This window comes from Podarcis raffonei, chromosome 2 (assembly GCF_027172205.1).
Source record: "Podarcis raffonei isolate rPodRaf1 chromosome 2, rPodRaf1.pri, whole genome shotgun sequence".
In the NCBI taxonomy this organism is placed as follows: Eukaryota; Metazoa; Chordata; class Lepidosauria; order Squamata; family Lacertidae; genus Podarcis; species Podarcis raffonei.
This window is the reverse complement of record NC_070603.1, coordinates 39,249,346-39,265,680: the sequence shown is the minus strand read 5'-3', so window position 1 is coordinate 39,265,680 and position 16,335 is coordinate 39,249,346. Positions and strand designations below refer to the sequence as shown.

General features: G+C 41.6%; 1 protein-coding gene across 4 annotated transcripts in view; it reads left to right on the top strand.

Moving 5' to 3' along the window:
* The window catches only part of MYOCD (myocardin), a 91,778-nt gene that overhangs the window by 52,443 nt on the left and 23,000 nt on the right, over positions 1–16,335 (top strand). The window contains exons 2-3 of one of the 4 annotated variants that reach the window (XM_053376102.1): positions 12,059–12,124; positions 12,731–12,779. In XM_053376102.1, the coding sequence (XP_053232077.1) occupies positions 12,059–12,124; positions 12,731–12,779 (115 nt within the window). Of the gene's footprint in view, positions 1–534; positions 1,005–1,571; positions 1,674–12,058; positions 12,125–12,730; positions 12,780–16,335 lie in introns of those variants that run through there. The other 3 variants (XM_053376101.1, XM_053376104.1, XM_053376100.1) reach the window with 3 other exon arrangements.

The window sequence follows — 16,335 nt, the reverse complement described above, 5'->3', positions numbered from 1 at the left end:
TAAAAGGACAGTTATTTGAGTTTGGGAACTTTGATGGAGATTTGTCAGCAGAATATAGGTGACAGTGCTTGGGATATAATGCATGGTGAGAAGTTTGTCAGTTACATACTTTATGCGCTTACAAGGACCTCTGTTCTTGTTGTTTGTACTGCTAAGGTTGTGCAGCAAAGTTGTGTCCACATAGGGTGTCTGAGTTTTGTGAGTTTTTGATGATTAGTTTGTGTTTTTGTGACATATCAATGGGTTTATTAATAGGTGATACCTGTATCACTAGATTCACTTTAAAGCAAAAACTAGCCTAACACACAGCCACTATGCCATCCAAAAACTTCCACTGGTCAAGAAATCCCATCCTTGGGATGTGAGCTATTAAAATCCACTGCAGGAACCATGCAGCCGAGCCCTTCCTCTTGAATTCCTGGTAGCAACAGGCTCTGTATGCTGGAAAGAGTTAAGCAGGAGTCTGTTGATATTTCAGAGCTGCTCCGAACCCCTGCAGTCAGAGGGAGGGAAGCTCTTGATTGGCCAAGTTCCTGTTGGTAGTAATAGCGGATCAGATATCAAACTTCTGTCTTTCCTAAAGACCCTTTAGGGATAGTCTGCTCCCCGCTAGACTATGACATCAGTCAGGACACCCGGTGATGTTGCTGATAGTAAACTCTGAGAAAGGAGGGGAGGGTGGGATAGAAAGGAGGGGTCTGCTAGCTAAAAGTTAATTAGCCCAACACAGTGCAAGGGCATACAGTAGGCTTTCGCGGAGGGTCAGTGCTGGATGGGACCAAACCTTTCTGAGTTACACTTCTGCTGCTTTCTGCAATCACCTAGACTCCAAGGGAGGGCTAGATGAATTGTGATTCATTGGTCGTGATCAGCTTCTCTTCTTGGAGCCAGTTAATGGTTTGAGCGTTGAGGGGCTTTCTGGCACTGGGAATTATCACAAGGCATCACCATGACACTTCTGGGGTCTGAGCATTCTATGCTGATTCGGAGCAAATTCAGATCAGGTAGGGCTAACTCGGCAAGAATTTCTCCTAAAACTTTTCTCTACTACAAGCCTCAGCTGGAGGCTGTTTCTTATTAAGCAGCATGCAAGTAAAATAACCAGGGAGTCGTAAAGCTGTCATGGGCTCGCTCTCACAGAGGCTACTCTGCAAATGAAGAAATGCGTTTTCCTTTCTGTCTGCTCCCTCTCTTTCTGCTCTTTCCCTACTTACAATTTATGTCTGTGGCGTAGCTTACTAAAAAACAAACAAACCCAAACGCTCTACAATTCTGAGTTCTCCACATATTTGAATGAGAACTGGACCAGAAATCCATAAGGGCTGTTATGACAAGCAGTAGATCTCCTCCCATCCATACAAGTCAGATGCTGTCCTGTATATCCTAGCCTTGATGCTTTACTCCAGCATCCAGGCAGCCAGCCTTAGGGTTCTGTGACTAATTGGACAAACATGAATTTGCAGAAAGGCATCGATTTTTTTTTTTAGAAGTACAAAAAACAAATGGAACATGCAAAGTATTTAAAATGACATCACCAGAGAAATATAGCTAGAGCCAAACGACTGATTGCCATTTTCTAAAGCTTTGCAACAAAAAAACATGTACCAGATCTCCAGAGTGTGTTGAAGCCCCATTAGGGGCGTCTTCTTTGAGGACATCCAACGTGAATAAAGGTGAGTAATGGCGAATAAAGGCAGGAAACAGTCACATAGAAATCAGTCCTATTGTAGGGTTAGGGTCACAGCAACTTTAGATAAATTCAGCATTGTATAGTGTGTGTTCTTGTGTGCATGTTTGTATTTATATGTTATTCTTATTGGGTTTGGCTATACCAATTATTATTTTAAATAGCACTCTTTTCTTGTCATCCGAGTTGTTGCCGCGTGCATCCAGTGAATGTACTGCATAATCACGTTCTCCTGTATGTTTCACCCATTCCAGAATGTCACCCACTCAGCTTGGGGAAGGGTGGCGGTTTTTGATCTCTAGTACACCAGAGATAACCAGAAGATTAGAAACTTATCGTACTGTTGCTAATCCACTTGGGTTTTATGAAGACATTTGAGGCAGCTGGGTGGTCATTTGCAGTGTTTGCTTAGAAAATATAAAATTGGCAGCTAGTTGAAAACTCCAGAGTTGTATGTACAAATGAGGAGGCTCTGGCTGGCTGGGGTTCTACACAGTTTGTGTCCAGTACTTTGCTGTGGTTTTTCTATCACTGTAATCACATTTCATGAGAATAAGTCATTCCTCAGAATCCATTGGTGTATTATGGTAATGGTACAGTGCCATTCACTGGAAAGAAGAGGGCTTGCTCTCTAACCCAGTAATCCCAAAGCAATACTGCCACCTTCCTGAAGCGAGGAGGACGCAAGGGGGATGGTTCTCCAGGCCATTGCATTCTTTTACAGTGAGCCAGTATTGTTTTTAAGACTCATTTCGGTGTTATTTTTAAAGACGGGGTGTTGGGGGTTGAGAGATTACAGAGCTGATGGTAGGATCGCATATTTTTCAAATGATTCTAGGCTAAAAGTAAACTTTATGACTCTTTGAGTCCCATAAATTTTGTTTCTTTTAGAGTTTCTAACAGAGTCGCTTTGTGGGGGCACTCTTCCAATCGCTTTCCCACATTTTAATTACCACCTCTTTGTCTTGGGGTGAAGACATACAGGGTGCTGTTGTGACTGTTACCCATCTTATTTTGGTGCTACTTTTATGAAAAAACATTTTCTTGTAAGTAGAAACCTGTCCACATTGATCCTTACAGTTAGCATTTTAGAGTATTAGTATAGCACTAAAAACGGGGCCACAGCAGCAGCAGGAAATGGTTAGAATCCCAAGGATATTCCCATAGACTCCCAAGCTACAGGGCAGATGTGTTTGAGGGTCAATATTGAGTGTGATAAAAAGTACAGTGTTAATTTAAATAAAGAGTTTAAACATAAGAGCATCTTTGCTCTGGTGTCTCTTTCATATTACTATGCATGATCACATGGTGACCAAACACTAACTTTGATGTTTAAAGAGGATAGACCTTAGCTGCGGCATGGAAATAGAGCACAGGTCCTTCACGTCGATTTGTACTTCATCCCAATTTTTCCAAAATGGAATTGTAGCACTACATAAGCAGAATGCTTGTTGTGTATAGTACTTTGCATAACAAATATAGTCAGTATATGAATTTCTTACCACTGCCTTTGATGGGGATTACTCCCCATAAAGTGTACGTAGGAGAGCAGCCTTTGTTTGAGGTACAGGTGGGAAGTTGTCACTAGCGTTAACCATTGTAGGTGACAAAAATTATGGTTTCTGTATGTACGGTTACATAAAATGTATGATACAGTATCATAGACTTACTATCATGGACTATTTCTACTACCAGTATAAATGATATATAAACGTCCTACATGGGAATATCGGCAATGAATGTATACAGACTGAAATAAGCCATTAGCCGTGGTTCTTTCATCAATTCAGGCATGTACATTGCAATCCTACCTCCGGTGACCTATTTAGAGCACGTACTTAGGACCTCCTTTGAATTATAGTTTGAAGACCTGCGAACATTACCATGATCTTCATCCAAGGACATAACCATTTTCTTATAAGCTTTGGTAATCTTTCAGCTCAAACTACTGTATTGCGCTATGTAGGAGTCTGCCTTAGGACTTCTGTTGCTTTAAAATGTAGCAGCTCACCTAGTCTGGGGCTGATCGCAAAGCTGGCATGGCACTAATTCTAGGTGAGCTCTGCATGTTACCTAGCCAAAATGTTTCCTGGCCAAATTCAAAGTGTTGATTGTGACATTTAGAAACCTACATGGTCCTGGCATTTTTAAGGGAATGTTTCCCCCCATATTTACCTGTCCCTGGAATAAGGCTAAAGTGGAAAAATGCTGCTTCAGTTGCCACTATCTTCTGGGGTAAGGTTGTCCCCTACCAAGCATAAGGCTTTATCTAGCCTCGTTCACATATCACAGTGAGCTGAACTATAGCTTACTAGGATCACAGAAACACATAGGTACTAGCAGAGGAGCTCACTTGCACTTTTCTCCTCCCCAATATTTTTTTTTACTCCCATAACACACTGAAATAAGCCAGGGTTTGGCTTAGCATGTTACCCGAATTCAGGCCCTTGGTTACGCTCTCTCCTTGCTAACCAGATGTTGCAGCCAAGGTTTGCTCTTGTGCTTTCAAAATGATGGCTGTATAGTTTTAATGAATGTTGCAAGCTGTTTTGCATGCCTGTGACTGAAAAAGTGTGTTGTTCTAACAGTATGTAAATAAAACGAAGTATAAAGGTAAAGGGACCCCTGACCATTAGGTCCAGTCGTGGCCGACTCTGGGGTTGCAGCGCTCATCTCACTTTATTGGCCGAGGGAGCTGGCGTACAGCTTCTAGGTCATGTGGCCAGCACGACTAAGCCACTTCTGGCGAACCAGAGCAGCGCACGGAAACGCCGTTTAGCTTCCCGCCGGAGCGGTACCTATTTATCTACTTGCACTTTGATGTGCTTTTGAACTGCTAGGTTGGCAGGATCAGGGACCGAGCATCAGGAGCTCACCCCGTCGCAGGGATTTGAACTGCCGACCTTCTGATCGGCAAGTCCTAGGCTCTGTGGTTTAACCCACAGTGCCATAGTTTTTCATATAATCACAGGTTGCATACATACCATACATTTAAAGCACCTCCACCCCCCAAAAAATAGAATCCTGGGAACTGTTGATTACGCCTAACAGAAATTCCCAGCACTCTTAACTGTAGTTACCTTTGGGAGGAAATGTGCTTTACAGAGTTGGAAGGTTCTCAAAGGTAAACTAGTCCAACCCTATCACTAATCATTCCCACTAGATGGTCATCCAGCCTGTTCTTTTGCATAGCGTTCTGCCAAGGAGAAAAAAAAGATAAGACTTGTTTACATTGAAAACTTGCGCCTTCAAGTGAAACTTATGGTAAAACAAGCCACTGCTCTGAGTGAAGTATAAATCTAATATGTCAAAAATCTTCAGCGATGTTGCAGGCATGCTCTCCCCTCCCACTTCCTTCTGAGTTAAGAGACTAGGATTTGTGTGTATGTTTATTTTGTCTATTTTACCAAAGATAAATACACAAACCTGAGGTCATCCTGACAAATTCCACAGAAACAATGATTCTTCTTGCCTGCCTTCCTGCCAGTTTCCAAATATCAATGGAATTGCCTTAAATCAAATAGGACAAAGCATGAGGGGTTGGCCCAAGAATTCTCTTGCTAAGTGTTTAACTCTTCCCAGGAAACACTATCCATGGCATTGTTTCTCCAAGAAATACAAATCCATATGTTACTGGAGTGCTGTAAATGGAAGCCAGTAAACTCCTTTAGAGGTCATCTCTCACTTGCTTGGCCATCAGTGAGGGGGGACAGGTTGGGTAAGTTGCCACATTCTGATTGGCTGCATAAGGAAATGTCACTTCCCAGGCCCATTGCCTCAGCCTTACTGGATAACTTCAGAGATGGGGCTCCAGAGTCTAACATAAAATAGCAGGAGAATCTTAAAAGTTCTACTGAAAAATGATTGTTTGTTGGAAGTGATACTTGATGGTTTGTAGATAACAGAGATCTCTGACTTCCAGTGGAGCAGTAATGGGAAAAGAGGGTGAGTGTGCTTTGGGCCACTGGTATATCAATAACTTAGTGTTGATGGCTCAAGAGCATCAAGATACAGTGGTACCTCGGGTTAAGTACTTAATTCATTCCGCAGGTCCATTCTTAACCCGAAACTGTTCTTAACCTGAAGCACCACTTTAGGTAATGGGGCCTCCTGCTGCTACGCTGCCGGAGCCCGATTTCTGTTCTTATCCTGAAGCAAAGTTCTTAACCTGAAGTGCTATTTCTGGGTTAGTGGAGTGTATAACCTGAAGCGTATGTAACCTGAAGCGTATGTAACCCGAGGTACCACTGTACTGAAATGTTGAAATGAAATGAGCCTGGGTGTTACTGGTGTCTTATGCTATGAAACCCATTTTGCACAATGCAAACTAGAAGTCCAGGGCTGGCTGAGGGTGTTTTGTGCCCTAGAACGTGTAATTTCAAAAAATACGAGGTGCAATTTGGTTTCATAGGGAGAGCTGCTCTGCTCAAAGCAGCACAAGAGTCCATATTTACTGCTTCTGCCTGGTTTGAGTGACCCCTAAATTGCAAAATCCCAGGTGTCTACCTGTATGATAGAGTTGCTCTCTCATGCTCATCTTCAAGTGCAACAGATGCGGAAATTGTTAAAAGATACCGGTACATCTGTACTCCGTCTCCTTTAGCCCGAGTATCTATAAGAGGCAGTGGGGAGAGACGTAGGAACTGGAGGTGCTGATTTCATAGTCTAGCAATTCAGATTTGGGTTAAATGTTAAAGCAAGTGTCTTCTTAAACGCCTAAGGTTAATGTAGAGTTTTTGTTTTAAAATTACGAACCTGGTAGGGGATCTTTTAGCAATAAGACATTGTAGTTGGAGTAAAGATCCCGCTAATGTTACGGAGAGGAATAATCAATTAAATACAGTATTTGAAGGTTAGAGACATCTGATGAAAAGAATGAGCAACATGTGAAGTTAAGAGTAAATGCTGTTCTTTCAATTATCACTTTTGGGGTTCTAAAAATCAGAGTTGGTGGTTTTATTTTACACTCTGAATTTCAATAATTATATTTTTTTTACCGGAATTCTTACTGTAGATTCCTCCCCCGCCCCGCCCCCCGGTACATTCTGCCCACTCCTCAAAGTACATTGAGGTCCTCAAGGTAGGCTAAGACTTGTCCGATTTTCTTTTTTATCCCCACTTATCTTGTCCATGATTATGTCAGGTGCTCAAGGAGGAAGACAACCGATTTATAAGGTGCTAAGGGTATTGTAGATAATGTAGAAAAGTAGCAGCCATCCCTACATTGCCAAAACTGTAGTCTAAGAGGAGGTGCAGCTATTTTTTGGTGGTGGTGAGGTGTTGCATACATTATAGGGAGGAATGAAATAGACATACTGTAAATAAGGCAAAGGTAATACTGTTCAGGATTTACATACAGATTCTTAAAGATTTCTATTACTCACCCCACAAGAACAAACTTACCTCCACCTTCTGACCAATTAAGAAATAACCTCTTGAAGTATTGACAATTCATTCTTTCTGTCAGCTGCTGATCTAATAATAGAAGAATATATAATTTTGAGTGAATGGACAAGGTGAAATTTTTTTGGCCTGTTTGTTTTATGTACCTCTGAAGCTTATATCAAAGAATTATTGGTCTGCAAGGCGGTAGATGATTTTCAAACCCAGTCTCTTGCCTCAAAGCAGAAACCTTCATACCTCAAATATATACATTACTGTAATGGCTGTTAGAGATCCTGGGTTTGTTCATATTAGATTAACAATATACACAAGCATCTTATCTAGATTCATCCTTAATTATGAGGTGGAGTGTCCAAATTAGTCGCACTTCTCTGACCTAGGAGCACTACAAGATCTCTGAGGGATGAAATTAACTGAGCAAAAAGAGTTAATTTGTGCCTTGTTAGCGAACTCCAAATAGCTGTGGATTAAATGTCAGCTGGGCTTGACCAGCTGTACTGCAGCTTTGTTGCTTAGGAGCAAACTTCAAATGTGAGTGACCCATACATTTTACTTCCTACCCAAACACACTGGCAAGTTGCCTTAGCCAAAAGATCTGTAGGGTCAGGCTAACTTCTATGAAGAGTTTATGAGTTGATAGCTTAGTGATGCCAGTGTAGCCTGTATTTTTTTCATACTAGAAGCAATGAAACAATGATTGCATGTCCTGCCTACTATTTCTGTAACAGCCAGTTTATGTTTGTGAAATAAGCACAGGCCTTGTTTTAAAAACCCATCAGGAAAAAGAAGCCAGATCTATAAAGTATTTTCCAGTGGGCATCTTCACAACATGTCCATTCAGTAGTAATTGCCAGTGGGTCATTTGTGGATATAAACAAGGATTCCATCTTATTGCTGAAGTGTTATCCGCAGTAAGTTTCTACGAAACATCCCTATATGCACTTTATTTAAAAAACATCAAACGTCTATCATATTGTTGCACTTACCTCTTTACCAAATACATACAATATGGAAAAGGCTTTATTCTGGACCTGTGCTTAAATGTTTTTGGTGTTAATTTTCATTGTATCGAAGTACTTACTAGTTCTGTTACTAGTTCTGTTGGCTGATAGCACACCTGCTAGTTGAGAGCAGATGAAAGAAATTAGTTCAGTGTCATCCAGTGATTGCTATTTATCCCTCTTCGTCCATTCTTCTTCAGTTGGGTAACTTCTATATCTTTTTATTGTGGGCCACATTGCCTCAGGAACATTTACCAAGGGGCTGCATACCAGCAGTGGGTGGGGCTGGAGTCAGCACTGGGCAGGGTCAGAGCCAAAAATTGACCCCCCTTTCTCTCCTTTTGCCACCCCACTTTCTCTCTTGGTTTTTCCTCTTTTTTGTGACTTTTGCTGTTCTTTACAACACAAACACTGCAAGCAAAATCCTAATCATGAAAATAGGCATTAAATATCAGCTTTATTTTTAAAAAATAAAATCAGTAGTAGCTGTAGTGTTGCCATATTTTGAAGAGCAAAAAAAGAGGACACATTTGCAGACTTCTACTTTTAACTATGGATCGCTATGACGACTCTACCCATGAAAAAGAGGGTGCGTCCTGGAAAAAAGGACATATGGCAACCCTAACATTGGAGCAACTCCTTGGTAAAAATAAATGCTTTACAACAGGGGCCAGCAAACTTTTTCAGTCAGGAACTGGTCCACTGTCCCTCAGACTTCGTGGAGGGCTGGACTATACTTTTTGGGGGTGGGAATGAATGAATTCCTATGCCCCACAAATAACCTAGAGATGCATTTTAGATAAAAGCACACATTCTACTCATGTAAAAACACACTGATTCCTGGATCGTCCACAGGCTGGCTTTAGAAGGCGACTGGGCCAGATCTGGCCCCCGGGCCTTAGTTTGCCTACCCATGCTTTACAACTTTGCATTTCAGGCATTTTAAACACCTGGGATTCCAATATTCTGGTGTGTCTTCTTGGGAAGCAAATTCCGTTGAAATTCCTGGGGCCTATTATTTCCAGGGAAATGTGTTTAAGGTGCAGATCTGACATTCTTAACCACTGAAATTAAAGGATGTAATTGGATTATGTGGTGGCAGCCATTCATCCAAGCCTGCCTTCCAGACTGTGGATACTGGGCTTTGCAGCGAACGGGGAGTATTTTGATGCATTTGCAGTTAAGTTTTAGTGGCGTCAAAGCTTTGCATCTGGTTCCTGAGACCACATGAAACAGGCCACGCTTTCCGAAAAGCCCAGACTTTTGGGAGCTGCCTCCCCTGCCTCTCTATCTCTTTCCTCCCATGTTCTCCGGCCAAAGTGACATCTCTTAAGTGTGCAAGTTCCTTGACTAGCCCTGATTAAAGCAGCACGCAAACAGATGCTTTAATCCCTCTATAGTGCTAAGTCTGTGCAAGCATAAACAAATCATGAGAGCTTTTCAAGAGGGTGCTGGTGCCCCAAGGAAGCCATTTGTCTCCAGTGCTCATTTCTTAGAGATTGTTTGTGGAAATTGGAGGGTTTCCCCACCCAGTTCCTCAGAGCTTGTTCTGATGAAAAAGACAAGCTTCGTGTTCTTCACAACCCGGTATTGCTGATTTAAAGGCTGAGACCCTCTAACATGTCTGAAAGGTTAAATCTTTGATCCATTAGCTAATTTGTTAAAGGGCTGAATGATGTCTTTTAAATTATCTGATAAGTCACTGGTACAGAACCTAATTCCAGCAAAGATGAGCAGCAGGACATTGCCAACACGAAGGAAGCATCAGATGCATCTGAATGGTTATGAAAATCTGACACTATTGTAGATTTATTTTAAAATACATTTTACATGGAAGAAAAATGGAATACTCTCTCTCTCTCTCTCTCTCTCTCTCTCTCTCACACACACACACACACACACACACAATGCTCTATATATCCTATTGAGAGAATATGTATTTTTGTACATATATATAGCATTCCATTCTTTATATATATATATATCAATGAAAATTTAAAAGGGCAGATTTATATATTAAGGGTTTGTTTATATATTAAGCTCACTGTGTGGAGGCCAGTTTAATCACTCATTGTGGAAATTATGTTAGCCATTAATGTGCAGTAGCTCTTTGCTTAAGTTGAGATGGGTTTGGGGTTTTTTTGGGGGGGATTGTTGCTGCTTAAAAGTTCAGTTTTATATGAAGGGCATTTCCAGATGGGATGTTAATATGCAGAAAAAATGGTTATTATTCCACACTTTCTAGTGAAATTATGCTGTTAGTTTTATAACCACTAAAAGTCTGATAAGGAGAAAGTGATAAGAAAAGTGGTGGGAAATTGCACTGGGAAGTGTTGCATAACAGTCACTGGGGGTATTGGTTTACCTGCACGTGAATGAATGCCAAGCAGGCAATGTCATATAACTGCCTCATATGTTTTGTACACACATATGCATGCTAAATAAACAACCACTCCGGAAGCTCCCAATGTAAGATTTGGTAACGACACGGTGAAAACCATCCTGTTGCCGTGCAATCCTATGCATGTTTACTCAAAGTTCCACCATAATGAATTATTCTCTAGGAATTATAACTAAGATTGCAGCTTTAGAATAGTAAGTTTAAATGTAAAATATGTGGAGCAATTTGGATTGGCCTCCTATAGTGACTGTGATGAATAAATTGACCCTCACCTGCTAAATGCCTCATATATCTACAAAGCAGACAAAAGTTTCTTTAGTTTCCATCTTCCCTCATCATATTTTTTTTAATAAAATGTTCAGAATACTGTTAGGTTTGATGTGAAATTTGCAGACATTGGTTGTTGTTTTTATTTGCACCCCGATAGATATAAGTCAGTTCTAGAGGCACAAGGCAAGCTGAGGTGAGAGTGTTTGTTCTCCAGGACAAGCTAATGATCTGCCAAACACAAGTGGCTCTCCATCATGCAATGAGATGCAAAGAGGGAAGGGCATTCACTGCCCCTACGGCTAGCCTGGCTCCTAGGAACTGAGGCAGTAACAGGGGGAGCAGGCTGGACTTCATATATGTCAGAGGTGTCAAGATTAAGTTGGATTATTTATAGCTGCAGGCCGACCTGTTATGTACATTAGGCCATAGTTTCCTAGACAGCTTTTCATTTTGAGCCACATCCACTCATCACTTTCATTAAAACGGGCCAAGTCTCAAGAGCATTGATTTCATCCCTACACAAGATGGTCTGGTGGTTTGCTTCTTTCATTTCAAACTATATTTTTAAGAATTTGAATGAGCTAGAATTTCAGTCCAGTGGATCTCCTTCTGGCTGCGCCTGGCAGAGCAAGCAGATCTATTGCATATAATACAAATCCTGTCTACCTTTTCATGTAAATGTGATCATAGATAATTCATTTTCTTTAACTCCCTTTCCTTCTTTAAGCTAATGGAGCAGCACATATCCGTGTGGACCATGTTTTCCAGATCTGCAGCATTTTTTTTTGTAACTCTGAGTTGTTTCCTGTGAACTCTAGAATGGAAACTATTGCAAAAGGCTCCTCTTCTTTCAACCCTAAATAACATGTGTAGCAGAGAAGCATTTACTCGAAAGTCTTAATAAGCAGCACAGTTAAAATAGCTTGATAAATTTTCAACTTTTTGGTAATGTAGTAACATTAGCAACTGCGTCTGCTGCGTTATGAAGTTGTTAACGTGTGTGTGTGTGTGTGTGTGTGTGTGTGTGGAGAGGATGGAGAAAGGGAAATGGTCATTTGACCAAACTCCAGGTTAATTGGCTTAGTTTTAGTAAGATAATAAGAAAGCTGCATTCCAGTAATAGGTCAGATCTACACTGCTGTTGTAACAAGGATGACTCCTTTTTTTGGCATGTGATAGAGATCTGAACCTTCCCTCTTTAGCAGCAGAGCGGAAGGTATCTCAGCAAATGAAAAGTTTGGAGTTATTTGTGGCAGAAGTTCGAGGTCCCTTTCTGAAAGATGCACTCTCTCCCAGTTTTACAGTTGCGGCTGCAGCAGCGAAGAAGCCGAGAGCAGCTCGCCAACCAGGGAATCATGCCACGTGAGTACTTTGCTTTCTCACTTTTATCTTTTATGCACTAGCAGGCCCATGCAGCCTCAGCTGAGGGTCACACTATCCACCACCAAATAAATATAATACAACTTTGCATCATTAGGGACTGTTTCTGATTCTAAGAAGGGCAAAGCAGGCTTGTACATGTGCACCACTTTAGCACACACAGATCTGGTGCTATGTACCTCTGCAAGAATCAACTCTTATGCAGGAAGGAAATATTTGTGGCAGAGAGTTACCTTCTTACATAGTGCCCACCCTGAGAAGTCTGTACTGCTGCAAAAATTATTTATTTCTGGTACAATCATAAGCAGGCGATTGAGTTGAGCAACTGGTCCAGCACTACAGATTGCATGGAATTTTTGCCATCACATACTCAGCTTGTTACTGCAATTACTGTTAAACTCGGGACTAGAAGATTACTTACACATGCATCCCAAAATCTAGGATTCTAATGAGCCTCACAGGAAAGGGAGTTTGGGCTTGATTATTCCTGAAGTAGACTATACTGTATCATTTTCATAACTCATTTAGGATGTAGGGCACCTTGCAAAACCCTATGAGGCAGGTCACTGTTATTCCAATTTTTTGCAGATGGGGAAACTGAGACTGAGAGAGATAACACCTTGCCCAAGGCCACCCAGTGAGTCCATGGTCAAACTAGGATCTGAATCCAGGTCTCCCACCCCAAGCACCCACCCTCTCTCTCTCTCTGCTGGATCACACTGATTCTGAGCCACACACAGTGACTGCCTAAGCCTTTGGGTGCCGCATGTTGTAGTTGGCCTCTGCTATTGCTTTCCTCTTAAGCCACCTCCTGCAAAACATTCTACATTGTTGGCATGGAATGTCTGTCGCTTCCATACGAATGGTGCATGCAGCAGTTTGGCATTTTCATGAGGCATTTCAGTGTATGTAGTGCAGGTACAGCATGTTATGTGTGACAGAGTGGATCCACATAGACTTGTTTATTTAATACATTGCCCAAAGTTCTTGGCAGGTTTAATCCTATCCCACTATCAGAATTAACTGTCATGTTCTGCAAAAATGAGGTGTCATTGGTGTTTGCCAACTGTCAGGGGATGTTCTGACACCCCATAAAGGCTGCTAGTTTACCCCCTAAAAGGCATTTTACTCCTCAAAGAGAGGGAGAAAGAAAGTGGCAAGGGGTATGGAGGCAAGAATAGCAGCATTTGTTTAGGCGTCTGAGGCAAATGGGTTACCACCATGACTCCAGACTTTTCACCTTATTTCATCTCCCCCTCTTCCACAGTCCCAAACATCTTTCTTTCTAGGACACAGTGCTTGACCATGGGCTTCAACTAGTATGTGCTTAGGGCTATTTCAGATATGACATTTCCCTAGATGCATTTTGAAGGATATAAAAAACGCCCAAGGACCCATGATAAATACATGCATCTCATACCTGTCTGGTGAGTTTGACAAAAAGTGCACATCTTTGCCCATTTCTCGACTGCCTTCCTAATCGGTTTATGCAAAACTTAGAAAGGGCAAGGTAATTGCCCTTAATATAATCATGCTTCCTATGTTGTAGGAAGAGATCCCATTGATTACTTTTGTTCCTGGGCATTCACATATTCATCAGTGGTAGGTAGTTAGAGAATTACACCCAACTACATCCCGTTTGGGTACGCGGGTGGCGCTGTGGGTTAAACCTCAGCGCCTAGGACTTGCCGATCGCATGGTCGGCGGTTGGAATCCCCGCGGCGGGGTGCGCTCCCATCGTTCGGTCCCAGCGCCTGCCAACCTAGCAGTTCGAAAGCACCCCCGGGTGCAAGTAGATAAATAGGGACCGCTTACTGGCGGGAAGGTAAACGGCGTTCCATGTGCTGCACTGGCTCGCCAGATGCAGCTTGTCACACTGGCCACATGACCCGGAAGTGTCTGCGGACAGCGCTGGCTCCCAGCCTATAGAGTGAGATGAGCGCACAACCCTAGAGTCTGGCAAGACTGGCCCGTACGGGCAGGGGTACCTTTACCTTTACCTTTCCTTCCCGTTTGCAGTCACTGCCCAGCAAATCCCTTGGGAATACATGATGTAACTTGATTGATACTAAGTGAGTGTGGACTTGGATAGGAGACCACTGAGAACCTCACAAAAAATGAGGAGCAGCATATATAAATATAGCAAATAAATCACATGTTTTCTGCACATGTCCATAGTATTAGGTCTTCCAGCCCTCCTAATTTAAGGGTGGGTTTTTGTTTTGCCTTCTCCTTTGATGCCTTTTCTCACATTGACTAGGCTCATAAGCCTATATAGAAGCCTCATTGCCCAGTTCATAATTAATATAAACCACAGTTAATGGTTTGTTGTGAATGTGGAGATCATGCCTGCTTTGCTTCTCCCCTATTACAAGCATGAGCACAATCCCTGGCTTAACATTACATCTGGGGATGCTGCAGAATTCCAAGAAAAATGGAAACAGGAGTGGAAATTGCCAATGTTCACTTATTCATCCCATGTCCAAAATGGAAATCCACCTGTTGTTGCTGCTGCTTTCAGTCCACAGATGATACATAAATTATTACTTTTCCCCACCCCTACTTGCATTGTGTTTCCTTTGCGTTGAAATGAATAGGGGGGAATAACAATACGGCAACATAATTTGCATGTAAATTACATAAGGTGCATAATTTGACACAGTGGATGGAAATACAGATAAAGTGGCTTTTTGTGGAAGACAAAGCGCAGTGGAACATAAACAGTGCTGCATGCAACAAAGATGTCAGAACAGAAAATGATGTTTTCTTACATCCCTAATAATATCTGAGCCAAGGATTGTGATTTGTTTCACTCAAACTAAGTTTGATTGGTAAGTCAAGAACAAACTTTGTTTTGAGTGAAACAAACTGCTATCTCCAATTCAGATGTAACACTAGGGATTATGTTTTGTTCTTCCTGCTAGGGAATGATCAAAACAGGAAGCCCCTGTGTGTTTATGTTTAAACCATTACCTGTGTTTATGGCAAAAGCATTTACTGTGGTGTGTAAATGCAGTCAGTTAGTTAGTGGTGTTAGTAGGGGTTCAGGATTTAGTCAGTTAATTGGTTAGGTTAATAGGTTTAATTTGATCAGCTGACAAGCTGCCCCCAAATTGGTATATCTACATTATCAGTTTTTAACATAAGTACTTAAAGAAGTTTCAGATGTCAAGCAGCGTCATGTCCTTCTGTGTGTGATAGAACAGGGGACAGCTCTTCAAAGATGAGGCCTACTGTGCCACTTGTGGGCATAATTTTAAAACAAAGTACGTTTTTCTTTAGAACCGTTTTTATCTCATATGCAAATGTATGCAAGTTTAATCAATAAATTAATCAATGTACCCAAACTCATATGAACAAAGATTCATATGATTGGGTGATAGACACAGGTTTTACTCATTATTGATTTGCCACTATTTATCATCGGCAAGCAAGTCACACAGCTGACAAGCCTCTCTTAACACCATGGTGGCACTCTCACTGGGACCCTTCCTCTCAAACCAGAGCATTCAAACTTCATGTCACTCTTTTAAAATCAAAATGGCTATAAACTATAAGATTTCAAATCTATTATTTGTCTTTTAAAATTATAGCAATTTCCTGATTTCTTTTCTCTGTGAAAACAAAACACTTCCCACCCCTATGGCCAAAAGCAGTAGCCTTTCCTGGCAGGCACAATGAGAAAGTTAATTATGTTTAATTGCAATACTCATTATTCAATGCACATGCTCTTAAAAATTGTGATAACTGAAGGCTCAGGACAGGTCTGTGTTGTGGGGCAGTATCCAACTAACGTGGTCCATCAGCACAAGGATTTCCGCTTGCACATTGGGACTTTTTCCTCCTTTGTGTCCAACTCACTCCCCAAATCTACTCTGCTGGAGAGTTTGGAGAGCCCCTAAAACAGATTTAGGAAGCACACAAGAGGGGAGAGGAGGTAAGTCCAGCTGTGCAAGTGGAAATCCTTGTTCTGTCAGAAAATATTACTCAATGCTACTTTGGATACAATCCTATGTGTGTAATTCTCCTTTCATCATTGTACTCTCACTCCAGACTTTAACTTCTAAACTTCCACTACTGCCACGACTTCCCTCATGGAAGAACCAACACATTCAACCCCATATTGACATAGATTTTTTCTCAGACAACCATATGCTGTTGGTTTGTCTGCAGAATTCACATCAATCCTCTTG